Below are 22,787 nucleotides of genomic sequence, written 5' to 3'. Positions count from 1 at the left end.
CAGCTCAAGCAGAGAAATTTCTCCCAAACTTCCCTTGACTTGCTGGCAGACAGCTGGCATGGAGCCCCAGGTGTCCTTGAGAAATTCTCCAGTGCATTGCTGATCACTCCCATTAGGAGGGCTCAGCATATTTTCAGTCATTGTGGGGACACCAGAAGCAACCCTGCCATAAAGGCTGCCTTCTGAAGTGGGCTCCAGCTCTAACTTTTGTTCTTCTTTTCCAGGATTGTGATTGCTGATCTGGAATTAAACTTCACACAGTTTAATTTCTCATGCTTTGAAATTATTAACTTTAATGTTTTTTATGTTTTCCTCTAGCAAAGCTCACATCTTATCCTTTGACCTCTTTCATTGAGTCTGTGTAAAATTGCACTCTTCCAACACAACAAACTACCTTAGCAATCCACAATTACTAATGGCATAGAAGCATCTTCAGGGGTACAGGGGTTTCTAGAAAAATCACCAGGGTACTTTTGGAGCACTGACAGGGAGATAGAGTTCTGCCCTTGCTCTGTGGTGGCAGTGTCCATGGTGAGGGTAGGAGATGTCCTGGTGGGTGAGCAAATGGCAGGTGTGTATTTTGAGAGGCTGTATTTGGATTTCCTGCCCCTTGCAAGCTTGTCAGGCATGCTGGGGCTGACTCTTGGCTTGTGGAAATGATTACAAGGCAATTTATACCAAACAACAATCCCTACTGTTGTGTGTGTTACAAACTTGGCTGCAGTACAGTAATACTCGGTTGATTAATAATATCTGCTTTTGGCCTCTCCTACTCCTTTGGCAAAAAATTTTCATACATAATAAATGTCTTTAACTAGAACAGAGCCCAAGGGTCAGAATAGCCATACCTGCATGCTGAGGAGAAGACACTCTGGGTTTCCAGACAAGAGATCAGCTTTCCTCTTGCTCCTCTTGCTTCTGCCTTTATGCAGGATGAACTTTGCTGTGCAGGCCAGCTGAAATCACAGAGGTGCAGGGCCAAGTGTTGCCTTCTGCAGCAGGTCTGCCCACTCAAAAGGGTCACAGTTGGGAGCAAAGGCAACACAGAGGCACTGGGACAGGCAGGTATTTGTTGAGCATTTGGCATTTTGAAAAAGAACAGCACATATTAAAATGTAAAACTTTATGAATATATATTAAAATATGCAAAACCCCTTTATTTCACAGCACCAATTTACCACAGTGCATGCTGTGAGGGCATATGAGCTTGAGGAAGTGGCATACAATCTTGCCTTTGCATAGGAAACCTGAGAGATACAAACTCTTAGCTGCATAGTTTATCTTGTTGATTATCAGTCTCTTTTGGGAAACAATCTGCCCATGTTTCATAATATGGGTAGTAGAAATACCAGGATATGCAAATATGGAAGTTGCACAATGAAAGGAAAACTGAATTAAAGCTGGTTATAGTAAAAAAATTGAAAGAACTAGAACTGCAGCCTTTTTGTTGCTACATCACTAAAACGAGTGTTTGCACAACCCAGCTATTTAGATGTGTGTAATATTGTACATTACAACTGTTTTGCTCCATCTTCCCGCTGCTGTTTATGTCTCCTCAGTAACAGCTAAGATAGAGGCCATCAATCTTTGGTATAACAAAAGAGGAATGTTGTAAGTAGTCTTGTGAAGTTTTATGACAGCTATCAATAGACCAAATAATTAAGAACAGCAAGCAGCATTTAAAGCCAGGTGATGCAGCATTACCTTTTAGCCTGGAGAGCAGGGCTGTGGCAAACTGTTGTGACAGACGGTGGATGGAGACTCCTTGCTATTGAACTCTGTGACCCAAATGCTGAGGCTGAGCATCTACCATAAGGAACACAGGTTGTGCCACAGGTTCGGGTGCCTTCTGATGCACCGTGATGAGCTTCACCAGCACTGTCTCCAGCGCAGCATTTCTTGTTGCTCCTATGCACTGAGGTCATGCAATGGCAAGCCATAGGTGAGACTGCATTGCTCTGACAGGTAGATTAGGCTGGTGATTGCCATGAGAAGGTTGGCAAGGAAAGGACTTTTATCTTGGCTTATCTTATCTGAGTGATGCCCTACCGTTCCACTGCTCAGCCATCTGTGTTACTGGCAATTTTCACTGCCACAAATGGGTGTTGCTTGACCACAGCTAGTAAAACCACAAGAAATTTAGAAGTAAAACAATTTGACAAGCATCAGAGAAAAAACATTATCATGCAAATCATTTATCAAATGTTATTTTGCCATACAAGGGAAAAGAAAAAAGACCCAGTTCATGCAGAGTATCTGTCTACATTATTTTCCCTGACACTTGGGCTTGCCTTTGATTGACTAAATAAGAAATCTATTTCTGCACAAGTCTCCTTGTGCAGGCCACATATATTTCTTCAAGGAGTATGCAGAACTGTTTTCTGAAGTTAATTTGTTTGGTTCTCTATACACTTCCTTATTTGTCTGATTTTTCAGGGTGAAAAGGGAAGGAAAACTTTGTCAACTTCTTGTGGTTATGGGGCATTTCTTTATATCTACTGCCTTTTGAGACACTGTTGTGGGGAATCAGTGGCATGGACTATGAGCATAGTAAACCAGAAATTAGTGGGGCTCTTCAGACTGGAGTTTATATTAGCAATTCAGTAAAGAAAATGGTGAGGTTTCACCCTATAAATATATTTAAGAACATATTACAAACAGATACACTTTTGAAGTCTGAACCTGAGAGTGTGTAAGGATTTTGTAAATTAGCTTTATCTTCACAGTAAGTCTGTGCAAACACCAGGTCCTGAGCCTAAGACTGGAGGTACTGAAAATTAACAGCCATATTTGTTGTAGTGTGAGAACAGAGATGAAATAATGTCTCCTTTTTTTTTTTTCCTAATTGTCCCCATTTTTTCCTTTAGCAGTTATAAAACATTGTAACCAACACAAATAGCTATAAAGATGGAAGGGGGAGACTGTAAACAGACCATTTTTGCTCTTAATTTATTTTGATTATTCATACTTTAGACATGTTTATTTCTTGATAAGATTACTGTACGTGAATAAAAGCACTAGAAATACTCCCAAGCTATTGGTTACAGATGATTTAAAGCTCATTTCTTCTCTAAAATATAATCACGTAACAACAAAGCCTTCGTGTCCACAGATCTACTTGTCTCCCTGTCTGTATCCAATTATGTCAGCTCTTTATGTTCACCCCAGCATCAGCAGAAACGCTGTGACTGATCTCAACAGCACCTGGACCATGGGGCAATTTCGAAGCATTTTTCTCTTGCTAGCTGCCCAGCCCCTGCGCCTCAGCTTCCCAGGCAGGTTTCCATTCCTCCCATCCCACATCACTCAGAAGTTCCCCAGGGATGCCTGTGTACCCCGGGGTGACTCACAGCTTTGGTGCAGCCCTGTTCGGCAGAGTCCAGCCTGGCAGACAGTGAGAGGAGCCCCACAGGGAGGGCGTGGGCATGGCTTGGAGCCTGCTGGCCCTGCCCCTCAGCCAGAGCTCATCCTCCAACTGCCTGCTTTTATAGCCAGCAAAGGGCAAGGTCTGACACACCTGGCAATTCACAGGGCCATTTTTCAGAGTGAACACACAGTTTAATGGAGACATTTCCTACACTTTCTGTGTAACAAGGGGCTGTGCTCTTTGGGAGGGATGGTTTGTTACATCAACGTGGAAGCTTCAGCACAGCTTTCATAGTAGATTATCAAATTCCTGAAGGCTTTGTAGATATGTTCATTCTGTGTACAGACAAACCCACCACTCCTCCAAGCTTGCTCAGCAGCACGGTTTAAGTCTCCGATGCAGGTCCACTGATCATCACGGTTCCTTGAAACAGCCCATTTGGAATGATCATTAATGGAATTAAAGGTGGAATTCAGTGGTGTCCCTATTTGGTTTATATTGTAGACATGGTAGTCGAGAGAGCAATTTGAGGGAAGTTTTTGGCCGGAATGCTGCCAGGATTCAGCCAACAGATCAGCTTTCAGTTCCTGAGCCATCCAGGCCACGTAGATATCTGTGGAGTAACATGAGGTGTGGAAAATTAGTGTTTCATCTTCCTTCATTTAAGAGGAGACTGAAAAGCACCACCTAAACAGGGCTTGTTTCAATCCAAGGGGATTTTGCCTTTTTCCCTTATTTTTACTCCTGTTTCAGAATCTCATTTCTACTTTTCTTCCTTCTCCTGGAAAAGTTGTCACAAACAATGAGCAGGGGAAAAAAAGGGAAAAAAAAATCAAGTCTTCTTCATAACAAAAAAAGAGCAGATGATTCAAACTCCACTTTTCTTCTTTGTTGTTAATGTTGAATAACAGGAAATAAATTATCTGAAAATCCTGTTATTGCACATCTTAAGGCATTTGAGGGACCAGACAGCTTTTTGCTTAGGGAGGCTGAAAGAATATTATGATGGGACGCTATTCCCTACCCTCTGTTACCTTTATTTCTGAAAATGAGCTTCTTTTTTTCCCCTTAAAGAAAAATATTAATTGCTAAATAATATATTTATTGCTTAGTTCTTGCTTAAGAATGTGTGATAGATAGAGCAACAGGTCCTCTTACCATCTATGAAAAAGTGTGACTTTGCAAAGTGGAGAAAGGTTTCTCCCTGGGCTGACTGGAGCTTGGAGAGGTGGCGCAAGGGGACAGAGGGCAGCCTGGACCCAGCACAGAGCTTCTGCAGATTTGGGAGGTCAGCTTGGAAGATGCTGGGGATGGAACAGCTGTAGACTCCTGGATTATAACTCAACATCTGTTGGTCTGCAGAAAACCCAAAGAAATGAATACATGCAGAATTAAAATGGGTTCAAGCAAAGCAAACAAGAGAGTAAAGTTCTGCCTTGGAAAGGAATTCTTCTTGATCTCTTCAGCCTATATTCTGGAGGAACTCAGTGTCAAAGTGTCTTATTTTAGCAGCCAAACTCATGTTTAATTGCTTTGTATTCTGACTGGCTCTGCAGCAGGTAACCTGGCAGGGAGAGTATGGTCAGGTTTCTCCACTGATGCTTCACCACTGTTAACCAGTGGCCTCAGTCCACTGCTACACCCATCTTCAAGTCTCTAAGCAGTTACACAGTGCTTAGACAGTGTGTGGAAATCCAAGCCTGTCCATATTTGTAAGAGTAGTTTCCAGCCAATTACAGTTACCAAACCAAATGCAAACAGAAGAGCTGTTAAAGGGCCTAGTTTGGTTTTAGGGAGAACAGTCGGACTTTCAGCGTCTGGATTGAATCAGCAAAAGAAATTTACTTTTCTGTACAGTGCACAGCCATGGATATCATAAAGAGCACGGGAACAAATGGGCTCATTAGATGATTTCATGGAAGATCAGTCCATCAGGAACTTTCCAGTCTTTCCAGCTCAGGATATCCCTGAACCACAGATTACCACAGAAGCTGAGAGTATGGAGCAGGAAAAGCAGTAGTGTATGCATCTCATTTTCTTGCCCATTTTCCCTAAACACATGCACAGATGCTCTTCCACAAACAAGAACCTGGTTTAGATATCATCTAAAGTCTGTAACTGAGAAAAGCGTGAAAAACGGTGTGAAAAACATTAAGGAGCACACTAGTATCACTTCTTGTAGCACTTTTTGTTAGTCTCCTTTCAGAATTCCTGTACCAGATATCACTGTCAGATTGTTCTGAATCTTCACAGGTATGGATTTTAGGGTTTTTATTTTTAGTATTGGTATTTTGTGAGGAAAAACCTACCTGGGAAAATTCTGGGTGATATTTATTCCACACTTCATATTTCTGATGAGTCAAGGTTTCTTCAGCAGCTCAAGTACTGGTTGCCTTACATTTTTAGAACTGCAGATGGTTGCAGCTGAACGAGATACTACTCTTAAAAATGATTAATCATCCTCCTTTATATTTCCAAAGCATTTTGTATGCATGGACCTAGTTTACCCTCAATACACACTCATGACTATTATTATCCCAATAGTCCCCATGAGGAGATGGAGACAGAGTAGAAGAGAGAATTTCCCACATTCACACAGGAATTCATCGGACAAACAACTGAAACCCAGAACCCCGTTTCCAGGTTCCACTTGAGTTTCCCAGTCTAACAACAAAGGACACGAACAAGACATTGTTGAGGTGAAGCCTCATGTAAAACAGTCAGGGAGATGTAGTGGGTGTGCTTTGGTCCTTTCTCAGGGAGAAGTTTTCCATACCTATTTCTGTGAACTGGTTGTATTTGAAGGTTAAACAGATGGCCGTCTGTCCATAGTTCTCCCCCGTATCTGGATAGACATAACCATCCTCAGGGGCTGGAGGGAACAGGGGCACACTGTGAATCACCCAAAAGCCTTGTGATTTGTCCAAGAGCAGGAATCCTGTCAAAAAAAGTTATTGCAAATGAATGAAGGAGGAAAAAGCCCTGAGACGATAGAACTGTCCTACTTCAGATATGCTGCTGCAGAGACTACACTTCAATGCAGTAAGGACTACAAGAAACTGGCTCTAGAGCACATTAATGGTTTATAGGAGACACTACTATTGTGCTAGAATCACATTGATTCTCTCCTGCATATCCTAACTCAAATGTCACTCTGTTTCTTTGGAAAAAAAACTTGCTTTCCAAAACCTATTTCTGCTCAAATTTTGTCTTCAAGAAGTCTGATGGTTTAGTGGCTGTGATCCTCTCTCCACTGCTATTTTCCCCCCTCCCTTCATATTCACCGTGTAATATAAAGTCAACACTTTGCGTTCTTCCCCAGACCAAATTCTACTTGATGGGGAAGCATCAATGAATCAGACTATGCCTTGCTCTGTGGCAGGATGCTCTGGGGAGGAGCAGCTCCTGAGCTGTCTCCATGGCTGCAGCCTGAAAATACAGCACTGCAAAATGTCTTTGTCCCAGAGCCAAGCTGGGCAAAGCTCATCTGCTTCCTCAAGGAAACATTCAGACCTCCACTGAAGTTTACAGTTCTTCAAAGTCTTGCTTTAATTTCCTTGCATATGTTAGCAGTTCCATGATCTTAGCAGCAGTTTCTTGCCCCAGAGAGATAGTTTGGAGGGGTTTATGTTTACTGTGTCTTTCCCTTCACACCTTATACTCCTGTTGCCATTAGGCTCAGGACAATGTGCACTCACTGAAAGGATATGTGTGAGTTTCAACTCTTGAAAACAAAGGGTCCATAAGCCCTAAGAGTTCTTCAACACAGCACAGGCACAGCAAAGCCAAAACAGAAGTTGCAGCATACATACATACGTACAATAAAGTACGCATCACACAAATCATTCTCCAGTTTGGCTTTAGGCAGGGATTTTAGATAGAAAGATAAACAGACAAGTAGAGCCTGTCCACAACTTTAGAAAGGAGAAAATAGTAGCTTGGGACTTTCCCTCTACCTTTGGTATGTCCTCTTTTCGATGCATTGGAGTCTGATTGGGGGACCTCATCGTTGTATATCGCATATGCAATGCTACTCCTCTGCAGGAAAACACACATTTCTGAAACATGACATTTAGTAAAAGGAAGAAATGCCTTCTGCTGGGAACAGAGGAAAGAAGTTGACACTTCTCTGTGTCAACATCACAAGCCTAACCCTTCTCCCAATTCAGCTAACACAGTCTCTGCAGAAGTTACAGTAAATCGAATCTGAATACTTCACAAGTGGAAGTTCTCTCCATCATTCCTTAGGAGGTTGAATGTGCTCACTAAGACAATTTATGTGAGTTTATTGGACACTTACTTGCAAAGACATTCCCCCCTCTTTTTTATGCTTCTCTCTGATTTAGCAATGAGATCCAGTGATATAGTTGCTGAGGAAAAATAGACAAGTATTCTTACGAGGGACAAGCAACTAATACACTTCCCCTCCCCCCCAAATATTTGCATATAGCTGCACCTTATTCCCCCTGAATATAGAACTTCAAAGGACATTAAAAGGGACATACTTCCCCTCCCAGTGTTTGTAAACAGTTTATATCAATTACAGCGAGACCTGGAATAGGACACTTGACCAGATTGCCAATATTTATCTGACTTCTGGGAATCCCTTCTGCATATAAATTAATAACACCCTACCACTAACCCACAGCAGAAAAGCAAAGACACACCCAGACTGCCAATAATACCATGTAGATGGTAAAACATGACTATAAGCAGATCTTGCAGTATTATATAATCCCTTCACACAAACGTAAATCAGGCGTTTGACTGTGGTGGGAAAAAAAATGCCTAATCAGCAGCACATCACTGCTGAAGCAGTCACAGTGATTTCAGGGGAGTGCAAAACTCAGGTTTTATTTGAGACAGAGAATGAAACACATGCACATGGGAGAGCTTAGGACAAGTACCTGTAATAGTCACCACTGGCCCTGGACTCAGTTCACAGCCAGTTCACAACTTCAGACATTGCTCACCAGGAATTGCAGAGAAGAAGCCAAAGGGACTATGTACCAATACCCATTTTTCTGTAGGGCAATACTTCTAAGTTTGCAAACAACTTGAGAAGTCTTAGGATAATTTCTAATTGTAGTCAAAACCGCACATAATCTGCCCAGATATCAAGATGCTCCCCTTGATGTGTTTTAGCAGATCTAGTTGGTCAAGTCCTACCATATCTCTACATGCTTATTTTGTTAGGTTTCATTTGCATGTAGCAATTAAACTTCACTTGCCTTGGATTCGTACGTCTCGTACAGCTGCTCCAGTGTCTGTCCCAGAGCACCCTGTGTCATATTGATGAGGTATTTACCAAGCTGCCACTCCGGAGCCAGGGCATCCATGTACATGTATTCCAGTCCCAGCATGGGAATCTCTCCTTTGACGTGTTTTGGCAACTTGTAGAGAGCAAACCTGTAACGTGAAAAGCAATTGTGTTTTTACAACAACCCTGCTTAAATTTGTCAATCGGTATCTCATTTGCACATGCGAATTTAAGAGAAGGGTGGCCCCAGGGTTGCCCCCCACTGGAAGGACACCAGTGCCACCAGTGTGTGGTGTGGATGCATCAGCCTCGAGGATGTGAACTAGAACAGGAGCCAGCAGCAGCTTGGCAGCACAGTACCTGCTGCAGGCAAATTTATCCTGCTTCTTAGCAAGCAAGGGAGACTGATCTGGCACTAAACTCCTGTTGCCGTGTCCAGACTGCTGTTGGCACCCTGGAAGAATTTGTGGTAGCCCTGGTTTGAAGATCCTTTTACCCACCAAATCGCTGTTGCTCCTGGTTCTAGTAGAGAACCTCAGGTCCTAGACTCAGTCTGACATTATCATGTCAACTTGCACACCTCTTACCAATGCATGCTTTACATGAAGAAGATAATACCAGGTATTACAATTATTAAAATGCATAGTTATATTTATAGATATTCAAACCACAAAATAAGTGCAGAGCCATGTGCTAACATTGTTCCAGACCTGCTTTTCATAAGAGACTCACACTCTGCTGAACTGTTGCAGACTATTTGTGAACCATTAGCCAGAAACATGGGTCTTTTCAAAACTGTAGAGTACTCAATATTGTCAGTAAATGGCTTAGTTCATATTAATGTCCCTGATGAAATAAGCAAGTTTCCCCAGTGCAGAAGTCCATGGGATTAATTGCACTATAATTAATTGAGCCACTTTCTTTGAGCACTGTACTTGAGTAATTTGTTATTTATATGAATAATAAGAACTGAGTGGCATTATTTCCAATCCTATGCTATTTACCAAAAAATGCAGCCTGACTGTGCATAACCCTTAAGTATACCAGGAGAAGCAAGTCTTGCCCAGTTGATTTACAGTCTCAAGTTGGTCAAAAAAGGCATCTCTGAAAGCAGGTAGGAAGTGTCAGGAAAGCATTTTGCTAGAGAAACATTTAATTCCTGGAAAAGGTATGTGTACAGGCAGAAGAGAAACACGCACTGCTGGTGATCTCAGTAATCATAGAATGACCTGCATCGCTACTGAGTGATTTTCCTTAAATATTTCAGGAGAAATTGTTGCTCATGACAGATCACAAAGAAAAGAATAAAATTATCTATATAGCAAGGCTGGGAAGAGCAATTCATGTGCAAAGAGTCTCAACAATCCCTCCATTTGAAATAAAGCTTTGGAAAGGAGAGGAATAGCAGTAGTTGCAGAAATAAAAACTGATCCAGAAATTAGTATACCAAGCCTTTCCAAACTGCTTTGAAATGCATTGGAAGATTGATGCTCTCAGAGTGTTCATAGCCTTCTATTAGAAAAATTCATGTTAGCAGGTGTGCTACCAGTAAATTGCTTGCCAATTCCCAGTGGTAATACATGTTTTAGCCTTTCTCAGAATGCCAGCTGAGTGTGTTAGCAATTAAAGTTGTATAAAAGTCTTCACTGCTATTTGTGTTCAGGAAGTTTGTCAAGAGCTTAGGCATTTGTGGGAGAGAGTGAAAGTTATTTTCTTGAGAACCAAGGAAAAGCAAATTCACTCGTACCTGATTAACATTACCATGTTGTTTTCTTGTGCCTGTACACCAATTCACTACAAATAAGCACATCTTTACTTATTCCCTCACCTCCAAAAAATCCACAACCCAATCCCACACAATGTGGATGTGTGGCTTCAGTCCTTGACTCCTCACCTCTCAAAAAGCTGAGTTTTTGCTTTTATTTACATGCAAAGCTTCCATAGACTACAGTGTGGATGAATAAAGACTCTTTGCCCTCCCTAGAGAGCCAATCCTATGGCTATTTTCTCTCGTTGCCCCTGGGTGAGGTTCAGTGGGGATGATGTGATGAGCTCCTGAGTGGGATGAAAACATGGAGGAGACTTTTGCCAGCCCAGATACTGCATGTGGGCAGGAACTGCAGGTGAGGCTGGAGAGTGCAGATGGGATCAGGTCAGATAAGGCAAGGGACTCTGGTTTAGTGGCAAATGAAAGTGTGCATGAATGTGATGTAATGAGTAATTACAGAATGCTGCAGGATTAAACCACTGAATAGTAGCACATAAAGCTCTTGCTAAGTTAATATAAGATCTGCAGTGGCATGGTAGTTTGAAAAGGCATTGACATCTTTTGGTTAAGAGGAAGTTTTTCTCAGCAGTTTCAGTTCTGCTTCTCCTCTTTGCTTCATAGCAACCAAATCCAGAATCAGGCAAAAGCTGACTATTTCTTGTCAATAAAACAGGATAACCCTTGCAGATAGGCAAATTTCTCTTTCAAGTTGATCATGGCACATTGGATGGGAAGTATCCTCAGTTCTTGCTGCTAAATTTATCAGAAGACAAGACAGTTTTGCCTGTGCAGACCCCTCAGTTCCCATCTGGAGTTGGTCCCACGTCACTGGCATTCACACGGGGCACAGGTTTAGTTACTCCTAGACACAGCTTTCAAAGAATTTCTCAGAGTATTTCTGTGCTAAAAATATGTTAATTTAAGAAATGGATGGTAAATGGTTTTTGTTTGGTTTGGTTTTTGCATGTTTGTGTGGGTTTTGGTTGGGTTTTTTTTAGCTTTAACTCAGACTCACTCTGCAAGGAATAACTGCAGTTTGTGGAGAAATGAAATTTCTTGTACCTTTAAGTTGTTGGGTAGCTGGACCAGCTACAAGCCTGAGTACTGAAGAGGATCATATTATCCAAAAAGGCCTTGGCAAAGGTGACAAGTCACAGAGATGGAATAGACCCTCATACATTTGGTGCTATGCCAACAGAGAGCAAAGCTGGCTTTATACTCCTGCATGAGTAGTCTACCTGCTGTGTGAGGAGCTCCCGCCTTCCTTGTGCTCAGCTCTGTGCAGTAAGCATATGTCTTTATCACTTATATTGAAACTATTCACTGTTCCATAAGAAAGACACTTTTCTTTTGACATTTACCTTTGAGAGGCTTCTCTGCTGTTTTTTTAAGAGCTCTCTTTTCACTTTTCAAACCTGGGCTGGCTATTATGTAATTATACTTGGCATCTTTCATCATCAAAGCTCATTAGTCCAATTAATGATTTCATATCCAAGCTCAGGCTCGCTGTGGGCAGTGGGATGGCACCCACTCTGAGGCGCTGGCAGCTCTAGTGGTGGGACTGACCTCTGCTCCTCTGTCTTGAGGTGCCAAGGGCCCCTTCCCATGTGGCCACCCCTGTCCCTCATCCCTCCCAGGGGCTCAGCCTGTGCTCTCCCTCAGCAGTGGCAGTGTGAGGACAAGGCCCACCACACTGGGGTTGGGTACAAGCCACCGGGCTAAGGGTGAGATCTGGATGTTTTCCCTGCTTGGCTCAGTTCCCTCAGCCAGAAGAGCTGCACGCTGAGGCCCTGGCCCAGACCTGGTGCTCCCGAGGCTGCTGCCAGCAAGCTCAGCCTTGGCACCCGAACACAGGCTGCGCTCCCTTTGATGGTGAGACATGAAAGCTGTGTAAAACTGTGATTATTTCACAGTTAGTCATCATGCAGTAGGGTGGTTGGTTCACTGAAACAAAATCACATTTCAATAACTTAAGTTTTCCAAATGCAGCTACTATTTCCAAATTCAGCTACTACTCACAGGCAGAGAGGATTAAAACACTGATTGCTATGCATTACCTCTCAGTGCTCCACCTACTTCACGCAGTTTAATCTCAAGTGTTATTTACTAGCCCAGCGTTTCTCCCCTGCGTGGTATTTACTTACCAATCGACTGCCTCCCCGTCTTCATTCCTGCAGGAAATCTTGACTGCCCACAGGGGCACAGAGGAGAGAAGCAACAGCAAAGCAGAGTGGCACCAAGCAGATCCTGAGGGCATTTTGGTTCCTCGGCTGCACAGGAGGAGCACGGAGTAGGCTCTAAAAGGAGAAGTTGTGCTGCATTAACTGTCAGCTGCTGCTTTATGATGCAGTAAGAACAGCCCAAGCAGCTGCCCAGCACGGCATAGGGAAGTCGGGCTCCCACTGCAGGGACGGCCCCTCGGCATTTCTGTGGGAAAAAAAAGGGCAAAGTGTCTGTTGTCAAGTTATATTTTTGAGAAAACTTAACTTTGTATTTTAGGGGGTAGTGTTTTGGCTAATTAGAATATTCAAATTATCCTGCTTCAAAAAAACCGCTGCCAACATCCAGACACTTCTTGTTTTCTTTTCAGTGCTGCATGGCTGAAGCATGAATTTTTTACAACTCCTTGAAAAAAAAAAAACCTCAGTGTTCAGACAAGCAAAACAAAATCTTTTCCATCTCAGTACTTTTCCATCCAGCCCTTGTAGTGAGCACGGCCTTTGCACCATTCCTGCAGAGACGGTTTCTGGGGAAGTGCTGAGTCCTACCCAGCTCTGGCTCTGGCAGTGGGAGCCTTCATTTGTCTGTGGGGATTGAGCCTGCAGGGACTGCGAGAAAACACTCTGATCTCTAAGCCACAGTAATTTACTTACAATTAGTTGAGTATTTTTTAAATTACCTTTTAAGTGCATTAACATTTCTCTTAGGAGCATCTGAGTCCAGCGATCTTATAGCTGATGATCTTCCAGCAACACACATATAAAAAGGTTCAACTGGCATTTTGATGTGTCAAGTATTTTTTCTCCCTCCTCACTATACTTACACTAAGAAGTGCTGATTTACTGATACTGATATCTAGTAAAGGATGTTTCAGTCTCAGGGAAAGTCTACTGCAATAAGCTCTGGATATTTTAGCATAACAGGAATCCTCACAACCTTTGCAGTATTTTGTCTCCTTTTTAGTATAGCCTCTCCAACACTAATAGATGTGTAAATGGGGTGTGTGTGACAGAAGCAGGACAAAACTGAATAGGGCTTAGTGCAGACAAAACCAAGGATCTCAGAAAGCCAGGATTTTGGAGGTGTGGATCGAGACCTGAATTGTGCTGCTCAGCCTCACTTTTGATCCCTTTTGTGAGAGATCAGAACCATAGCACAGCTGTGAGCAAACGCTTTCAATCAGCCCAGCTCCATCTGCTTTTTCTTCTTGCCGTCAGAAATTGCTGCATGCATACAGGGGGATTATAAAACACACAACAGGCCAAGAATGTGACAGCTGTTTCCATTTTCCTTTTGGGATTTTCACCTGCTTACAGAGTACCCTTCTCACCCCTCATGGAAGAATTGCTTTGATACTCACCACTTTCCCCTTGGCCTCAGAGCAACAGGATTCCTCACCCCTGCATGTTAACCGGGCAGCCCTGGGGACACCTAGTGTCCCTTAACAGGGGGCTCTGCCTGCTAATATGGGGCTCTGCCTACTAATATGGGACTCTCCCTGCTAATGTGGAGAGGTTGTGGGATCTCCTTCTCTGGAAGTTTTCAAAACTGGCCTGGGTGCATTCCTGTGTGACCTGATCTAGGTGGACCTGCTTTAGCAGTGGGTTAGACTAGATGATCTCTAGAGGTCCCTTCCAACCCCTACCATTCTGTGATTCTGTGATGTCGGGCTCTGCTTACTAATGTGGGGCTCTGCCTGCTAATGAGGGGCTCTGCTGTATAGGATGCTGACTGTGTTTTGTCAGTTTCGGTCAGTGCGTTGCACGTGTGGAGCCTGACAGTGGTTGTGAGAGCTGGGAGCCAAAGGAGTAGGAGGTGGTGAAAGTGCGTTCTTGATGCCAAGGAAAAACTGGGAGTTGCACCTAGAGAGGCACAGCCCTGCCTGGCAGAGCCAGCCCTGACAGAGTGCCCAGGGAGGGCATGGGTGTGCATGCTGCCTGCCCTGGCTGAGTACATCAGGACACTCTAGGTTCAGAAAGAGATGATAGAGAGGCTACTAAGTGGAGGTCTATATAATTGGGACTAATCTAAAGGTGGCAGATGAGAGAGACTAGTTCACTGCTACTCATGTTATAATCTGCCCACCATAAAATTCTATCTCAGCTGCTACTAATGAAATAGTAGCTTCCTAAAGTGTTTCTTTTCTTCAAATGGGACTTTGCAATTTATAATGGAATTTTTTTCATTAGCCCAGGAAACCACAGAAATTAAAGCCACAACATTGTTTATGTTTCACCAACTAAGCATAACCCAGGCTTCCACTGGTGCTCCTTTACAACTGTCATGTTTTTTCTTTGCAGATCAAGGATGTAGAAGTCCTCAACTGCGAATATGGCAAGAACACAATTAAGTTCCTTCGCCTTCATAAGGAAGGGAAGAAAGACTTTGTTAAAGAAGTGGAAGTGTGTACACATCTCCGTCTGACTTCTGCTCAGGAGTACCTGGATGGAAACAACTCTCTTGTGATACCTACAGACACCATAAAGAATATTGTCCTTGTGTTGGCAAAAAAAAATGGGGTATTTTTTATTCTTAAATTAGCCTTGCTGTTTCTTGTTACTTCATTTGGAAGTGTTTGTTATACTGACTTTTTATTTTCAAAATGCATCAGAATGATCTCTCTTTGCATTGGCATGTTAGATTGGCATTAAAGCCACCTTCAGGGATTTGGGAGAGAATTTTCCTTCCTACAGTGCTTATCCTGCAGACCTCTCCTTAGTTTTCCAAAGCCATTTTTGGTAGCTTTGTCATAAAAGACCCATCTTTTGTATTATTATTTAATAGCACAAAATACTGCATTATTCCTATATAGCATTGTTAAACAGAACATCTCAAAGCATTAAGACTCCTTCTTAATTCTATTAACTGTACTCTTACCTCTCCCAATTCCATCTATCATAATGACACTCTGTAGCATAAATTGTCTGTCTCGGTAATGAAATCTCAATCTTTAGCCCGTAAAGCTCAATCAGAACATTGCTATGATTATTTCAGCATTATATCCTCAAAGCATAAGGCACCTGTAGCAATTTCTCTCAGCCCAAGGACTCACGGTACCACAGAACAGGAGATTTTTGACACGAGCGCGTAGCTGCCATTCGCAGCCCACATCACAAGCTGATCAGCTGTCACAGTGCGCAAAACCAGAAGAGAGATAAATCGGGATTTTTAACAATATCGATGCTTTCCAAATATTTACAACACTGGTACAGCCTACTTTTCTACATGAGATAATTGCCTCTTTCTAATAACACAGGTTTTTTTTGTCTCAGATCCCAACTATAGAACAATTTGCCATAGATATCTGCAAACACTTCATGACAACTTTTTGCCAAGTAGTATATGTCAAAACCTATGTCCAAGAAGTACCATGGCAACGTCTACAAGAGGTAAAACACTAAGACGTTTGGTTTGTTTATGCTGCAGCCATTTGTCCCTCTGTCAGTTCCCGTTTTCAAGTTAAGAGAGTGTTTACTGCACTTTTACTTACGTACCTGCTCTGAATTGCAGAATGGTGTTCCCCACATCCACTCATTCATATGTGCTCCTGAAGGGATCCGTTTCTGTGAAGCTGAGCAGTGCCGAAATGGTGAGAAAAGAATTTGCAGCTTCCCCTACATCTCTGCAAATAGTTCTGTTGATGAGAGATGAAGATAGCTAAAGGTATCACAACACAGCCAAACCACCCCAGAGGCCTCAACCAAAGGTTATCTTTAGTCTAATTTTACAGTCCTCGATCTCTGAGGCGTGGCTGAAGAACTAACATAGCACACATTTGTATGTATATCCTAAATACATAATGGTTACAGCAGCACACCCAGCAGAACTGGATTTGACACCCTTCTGAGAATGGGCTGCTTACTTTTTTACATTATACTCTATTCTGCGGTCTCACCATCATCATTTACCCTACAAAGTATCATGAACCCACACTGCTGTATGTCAATTGCCTAGTTTGCCAGTATTTTCAAAACCCTGTCAACCTGCCTGGGCTTTATCTTTCAAAAAGATTTCACTGCTGCAAGGCAAGGCTGTCTTGAACGTTGTGAGCTCTATGTGCAAACAATTTTTCTCATGAAAATACTTCAGAGCGTGCTCACTATTTTTGTGTGCCAGGCATAAAGCACTGTTTGGCTTCACTCAGAGTTTTGTGATACTTATAAGACATAGGCTTTCAAGCTCAACTGTCTGTCCGTAAATCGGCATTCTAAAGGAATCATTAAAATGATCTGTTCTTGCTATGACTCACAAAAGGAGCATAAGTTCAGTCTCACCGTGTTGGTGTTCCATTTAACCCATCTCTCAATAGGGAACTGAGCTGAGATCACTACATCACTTCATACAGTAGGTTTAGAGGTTTTAGGCATTAGACTTTGGTATCTATCTATTTTCCTAATGTAACTTTGAACTATTTCCCAACCTGCCCTCTCTTTCCATTTCCCTGACATGTCAGGGTTTGAACCAGTGGCAAAACCAGTTTCCCTGAGCTCTGAAAGGTGCATTTGAGCCTTGTCCCTGTGTTCCTCACAAAGAAAAGAGAGAGCCCATGTAAGTCTCCAGTGCCTCTTGGCCAGATCTTTTTTAATGTTCCTAGTAATGTTAACTACTGCTGTATTTTTGTCAGCCTCAGTAGTATTGACTTCAGTTTCTGGGAGATGTTGAAAGACAGAGACAGACAGAGAGATAGAAAGAGACAGAAAGAAAGAAAGACAGAGAGATAGAAAGAGAGAGAGAGAGAAAGAAAGAGACAGAAAGAAAGAAAGAAAGAAAGAAAGAAAGAAAGAAAAAGAAAGAAAGAAAGAAAGAAAGAGAGAGAGTGAGTTCAGGCTTTCTTGAAGAGCCGCTGCTCTTAATGTACAGATTCAAATTGAAATTAACCTTGAAAATTCAGCATGAAATTCTTCAATTTCAGGTTCTAGAAAACCATAAAGCCTTTAAGGCTTACAGAAGAAACTGCTTTTCCTTCTTAGTCTTCCCTTCATGTAGCACTTCAGCTGTTTCTTTAGGATTCCTGGCCTAGGTGCACAATAACCAAAGAGAACATTTTCAAAACCCTTTAATTTTTTCGTATATGAGAACCTTCTCTATCTTTAGTATCCTCCTATGCACCTATCAGCCAGACACAATTAATTCTGTTAACAATTTTTTCACCATTAAAAGCAACCTAGTGAAGCTTAACAGAATTATAAGGGTGGGTTTTATTTTATTATTATATCAGCTTATAAAAGGCTCAGGGCTTTTTGGAAACTGGAAACATCCTAACTAATAGGGTCAACACTTGACAACTGAAGACAGCACAAGCACAGGACATACTAAACACACAGCAGGTGATTTTCACCTCAAAACCTTTGCCTAGGCATTATACTCTTCAGATGGATGGCTACAGAGCCAGCCAGCCAGCCATTCTGTAAATCCTTCAATGCAGGGAGCTCTCTCAAACAACGTGATGTGTTTGAATATGAAATGAATATTCTCCAGGTTCATTGACAGTATCTGAACTATATTAGTACCCATGTATTACAATCTTATACTCAAGCAGTGAATCCCCCAAAATTTGAACAACCTCCAGAACATCTTGTCCAAAGATTTATTTTTGTTTAAATCTTTAGTTACTAACGAGGGGATGCAGGTAAAATGATAGATACCCCTCCTTGGATGGTGTCATTCAAACCCAATAATGAATGCAAACAAAAAGAGAAAGAGATAAAATGCAGTTTTGATAACTTCCCATGACAGAACTGTTTAAAAAAATCCCACAAACCTCTAATCACATAATTTCAAAACACTCATCACAGCGGAATTCTTTCCAGTATAAATTTCTGCAAAGACAGTCCAGTGCAGGATTTACCATGCACCAGCTATATTAAAGGATTAATTCTGAACTAACTAAGGCAAGTGCCAAGAACAGCAGCTTGAGCTTTAGCCGTTGACTATCTGTACAGGCTTGAATAAGCCTCTGTGCTGTAAAGTTGCTTTTATTGTGAATTTGGGCTCTTGACAGCTCCGGTCAGTGAAATTTTCAGTTATCAGTTTGGTGTGCTTTATATGACTGACCGCTTGACATTGCTCAGCCATCATCCAAAAGGTTTGTCAGAAGAAGTTCAAGACACAACTGTTTGGTCTTTAGAAGATGAAAATGCAGCAGTGCCCTAGAACAGCACATTTTCTAAATAGTGGCTAAAAGTAAAACCACCATCAGTGTGACCTTGTGGCTGGCGTCTGCAGCAGTGCCATTTCCTGCCCAGTAGCTGAACTGCAGGGATTTGCATTGGCTCCTCACCCTCTCCTTCTTACCCATGCAAAACTCACAACAGGATGTGCACGTAAAGCACATTTCTATTTGAGGCTCCAAGGCTTTGTACAGTCTCTGCAACTCACCTGTACTGTTTGGAAAGGCTCACCACACCTCTCCTGCACGCCACAGCACTAATAGCCTATTTTATTTCCCTTTAGAGCAATTAGTAGTCCCTGAACTGATCCCAGTGACAGCCAACCCAATGCATGTCTCAGCTCCAATGAGGGGAGATAAAGGGTGCCCTCATCTCTTCTTGACTGCAGGTCACTGTTCTCTAGACTGAACTCTGGTTTCAGTAGTTTCTTTCTCGTTTCTTACCTTTCTACTAACAGCAGTATGCAAAAAATAATGTCCAAAAGTAGCTAGGCTTGCAAGAGAAGCACAGAGTGAGTCCTGGAGAGGCCCCTTTGTGGCTCTGGATTTACCGCTTCAAGTGTGTACCCAGAGGTTTCTTTCTCTCTGCCTGAAAAGGATCTCATATTTTCTTGTATTTTTGGATCTCAGGTCCTCTGGTTGTTTCTGCTGGAATTAAGGATCTGAAACTTATGAAGACAACAATGTCTGGATTTGAAGGCTTCTATAAGAACGAACACACCACGCTTCCTGAAAGACATGACAGGATTTTATGTGGAGAGCTCTTCTGCAAATGGTCCTATGGGGAAAACAAGGATTTTGACTTTGACTGCATATGGTATATGTCAAATCAAATAATATTTATTACTTGTCTATTATCCCAAAGTACTTCTACAAAATACAGTGGGTGTAAGGTCTGCAGCTGCTGCTTTCACAGGTCTCAGTGGTGGCACTAAGCACTTGTGCCAAGGGGCAAGAGGCATGCCTTGGGGTAGTCCTCTCTCCTGTGCTGTGTCAGTGCACTGGGCAGCTCAGTGTCCAGTGCAGAACACTTTAGGAGAACAAATTGACAGCTAATTTGTCAAATACTTTTAGCCAAACACCTATTTGTGAATTTTAGAGCTGGGGAGGGGTGGTGGAATTTGGAGGTGATAGGACAAAGAATTTGTTCTTCCATAAAATCCCATGTGCTATATATTTGTCAGCAAAGAGAGAATATATATATGATGTAAGAACCTATGTTACCTCTAGGAACAAAATCCGTGAATGTATCCTTGAAGCCTTTGCTGGGCCACCTGACTGTGGGGAATACTCACCCTCTTACCAGAAGACTGTCAACAGTATCCAGATGCATGTCCTTTCCAAAGTGTCACAGGTATCTTCTTTCCTCCTCTTAATGTTTTAATTAAACAACAGTGAATGTTAATCGGACCACTGAGAAGACCAATATGAGCTTATTATCTCCTCTGGCAGGTCTAACTAAAGCTCAAAACTGTTCAGATGGTCTGAAAAACATATGAACACAGCAAGATGTTAATATGCTGCTCCCCATCTGTGAACACAATGGGGGAAAATACCACTCAGTGCTTGGCAGGACATGAACCAAGTGAAAGGGGTCTACAATACTGCATACGTGTTCAACACATTACATTTGATCAGCTCTATATATGGAGGAGTGTCTGTGTGTGTTTCCCTGCTTTCCATTACAGAGAGTGAAGAGACTGCCAGGCTATTTGCTGAAAAACTGCCCTAATTCATTGTCCCATCTTTTTTCATGATTTCAGGTACAGATCATAGAAACCATGTTGAACAACACGTTTTATAATGTCGTAGACATGAAGAATCTAGGCTTGACCAATGACAAAGAAGTAAGTAAATTCTCCAAACACAACTTGCCTGGACTCTTTAGAAATATTCATCCTTAAAGCACAGCAGCAGTTCTGCATAGAACAGAGTTAAAGACAGCAAACTTTCTCCCCAGCCCCAGTGAAAACTCCACCTTTCCTCTAAAAGACATTTACACTCATTACAGACGTAGCATAACTGCCTTCTTGTGTGGCTGATAACAGCTAAAGGAGCACAATGGAATGCTTTGGAGATCAAAGGCATCTGTGACAGAGGCTACATCTGAAAAATCATTCCTGTTTTCTGCACTGAATTTGCCTTTTAGTCATAACGTCAACCTGTGCACTTTTAACTGAGCAGAATGCAGAGTGCCTTTCCCTTGGGCAGGTAGAGTGAAAAGCTAGCCTGCTATGCCTCTCCATTCTGCTCCACTGGCAGCACTGCCGAGGCCAGGGTGCATCCTGGGTGCTGGAGGGTTACAAGCAGGTTATTGAGGCCATGGGTGAACTCTGGGTGTCAGACCACCAGCACTCTAAGGGAGCAGTGAAGGGATGTCTCTGTGGCCATTGGGAGCCATGGCAGACTGGTCCAGCAGTAGATGAGGTATAAGCTTGTGATCAGGCAGAGGGTGAGAGATGTAGGGGATGGGATATATTTGCTCCTCAGTCCACAGCTGCTCTAACCAGCCAAGTCCAGCTGGAAGCCTGTTGTGGTATCCTCACATGACAGAGAGAAACTAGGTTATTCCCTGTATAGTTTGTTTATGGTCTAGTTTCCCTCCCTAAGTCTCACGATTCTGCTGTCATTCAGTCCTACCTTGACATCTTTCAGGTAGACATTACAGATCTACTTTCACTTGAGATAACAGCAACATCTACCACTGAAGCTCATAAGAGAAGGAAAGGGCCTGGGTGTGATTTTATGAGGAGGTGAATAGCTACATTTTCTGCTGTGATGGTGCTGACATGACCCTGTCTCAGAACTGACCTCTGTGCTCCTTCCTCTCAGGTTCTGGTTCCTGTGGAAACTCCCTATGGCTCCTGTGCTTGCACACTTGCCAGGAAGAAGTTCCTAGAAGCACAAGGCCATGTGCTGAGAGATGACAGGCAAAGTCAGTTTGGACTGGCAGCTGCTCAGCGAAACTGAAGCTCCTGGCTACACTCACGTCTTCCTGATAAAGTTATCAGTATGGCTTTCCTATCAATGTGTCCTCCTTACCAGCCTCTTTCATTGCTCAGTATTTTTCCCTCTGTGAACTCCTAAGGTTGGGATTTCGGAAGGATCCTCAGGAATTCAGAAATCAAAGTCCATCCCTGAATCTCAGAGTAATGTGCAGATTGAAACCTCCTATGCGCTATTTGAAAATCCCAGCTGGAAACATTATAGTTAATGAATTTTTAAACCAGCTATTCCCAGATCTCTTAATGAAACAATCAATGCAATAATGTCTGTAACATGTTTTTGACATGTAAAATCAGCCACTCTGTCTATTTCTCTTTATTAACGTTCCTTCAGTTAAATGAATATACAGACAGGAGAGCAGATGTTTCATTGACGTAACCTGTCACGACCCCTTGATGTCACACTGATCTACACAGCTGAGGTTCTGACCCAGCAGCTGAACAGGGAATGAGTCAGACACTGATTTCTTTGTGAAGGAAGTGAAAAAAGACCAAAAAAAAAGGTATCTGTCATAACTCCATTGCAGTGTCAATAGTTTGAGCTGTTGACTAATTTCTCTGCACGTATTCTGACTGCACGGCTGCTGCTACTCATCAGACCATAGGGTTACTATAGAATTACTTTTATAGTAATCACTGAGGTGTTTGAAGTTTTGGGCTATCTCTATAAGTTTAATTAAATAGTTTTTTCTTTAGTCTAATAATCTCATCATGACTAACGAGCAGGCAGGAGTCAAACTGATTAATCCTATTACTTTTGGTAGGGGAAGGGAGAAAGCTAAACAGACAATGCATGTCCTACTTCATTTACCCCAGGTGATAGCTTTGAACACAGAGACAAAACTATATAGCCAACAACTCTCATCTCGCAAACTGTGGCTACCACATTTGTGACAGAAATCCTGCTCAACTTCTGACAGCTTCTAACTGCTGTGCTCATTCTCTCCAAGCATCATTCTCACAGACTCCATGTGACAGAGGGCAAATCCAATGGGAAG

General features: G+C 42.4%; 2 protein-coding genes across 2 annotated transcripts; one reads left to right on the top strand and one right to left on the bottom strand.

Moving 5' to 3' along the window:
• Positions 1-2,951: 2,951 nt before the first annotated feature.
• DNASE2B (deoxyribonuclease 2 beta) lies at positions 2,952-16,126 on the bottom strand. The gene is made up of 7 exons (XM_010195706.2): positions 16,110-16,126; positions 12,540-12,692; positions 8,599-8,776; positions 7,324-7,405; positions 6,144-6,305; positions 4,526-4,723; positions 2,952-3,980 (listed from the first exon to the last, which is right to left on the bottom strand). The coding sequence occupies exons 2-7, from the start codon at positions 12,650-12,652 to the stop codon at positions 3,625-3,627; spliced, it is 1,089 nt and encodes a 362-aa protein (XP_010194008.1). The 5' UTR covers positions 12,653-12,692; positions 16,110-16,126; the 3' UTR covers positions 2,952-3,624.
• Positions 14,340-21,754, top strand: LOC104553163 (uricase). The gene is made up of 8 exons (XM_010195705.1): positions 14,340-14,365; positions 14,870-15,134; positions 15,888-16,004; positions 16,126-16,204; positions 19,415-19,601; positions 20,015-20,138; positions 20,548-20,631; positions 21,617-21,754. The coding sequence occupies exons 1-8, from the start codon at positions 14,340-14,342 to the stop codon at positions 21,752-21,754; spliced, it is 1,020 nt and encodes a 339-aa protein (XP_010194007.1).
• The last annotated feature ends 1,033 nt before the right edge of the window (positions 21,755-22,787 follow it).

The sequence above is a fragment of the Colius striatus genome, chromosome 10 (genome assembly GCF_028858725.1).
Source record: "Colius striatus isolate bColStr4 chromosome 10, bColStr4.1.hap1, whole genome shotgun sequence".
Taxonomy (NCBI): domain Eukaryota; kingdom Metazoa; phylum Chordata; class Aves; order Coliiformes; family Coliidae; genus Colius; species Colius striatus.
This window is presented reverse-complemented; position numbering and strand designations above follow the sequence as displayed.

Coding starts and splice junctions, on each gene's coding strand:
- DNASE2B (XM_010195706.2), bottom strand. CDS start 12,652: ATGCCCTCAGGATCTGCTTGGTGCCACTCTGCTTTGCTGTTGCTTCTC. Junction 8,777..12,539: donor GACGGGGAGGCAGTCGATTG/GTAAGTAAATAC, acceptor TTCACGTTACAG/GTTTGCTCTCTACAAGTTGC. Junction 4,724..6,143: donor CAACCAGTTCACAGAAATAG/GTATGGAAAACT, acceptor GGTTTTCTGCAG/ACCAACAGATGTTGAGTTAT.
- LOC104553163 (XM_010195705.1), top strand. CDS start 14,340: ATGCTGACTGTGTTTTGTCAGTTTCG. Junction 16,005..16,125: donor CATGGCAACGTCTACAAGAG/GTAAAACACTAA, acceptor TCTGAATTGCAG/AATGGTGTTCCCCACATCCA. Junction 19,602..20,014: donor TTTGACTTTGACTGCATATG/GTATATGTCAAA, acceptor TGTTACCTCTAG/GAACAAAATCCGTGAATGTA.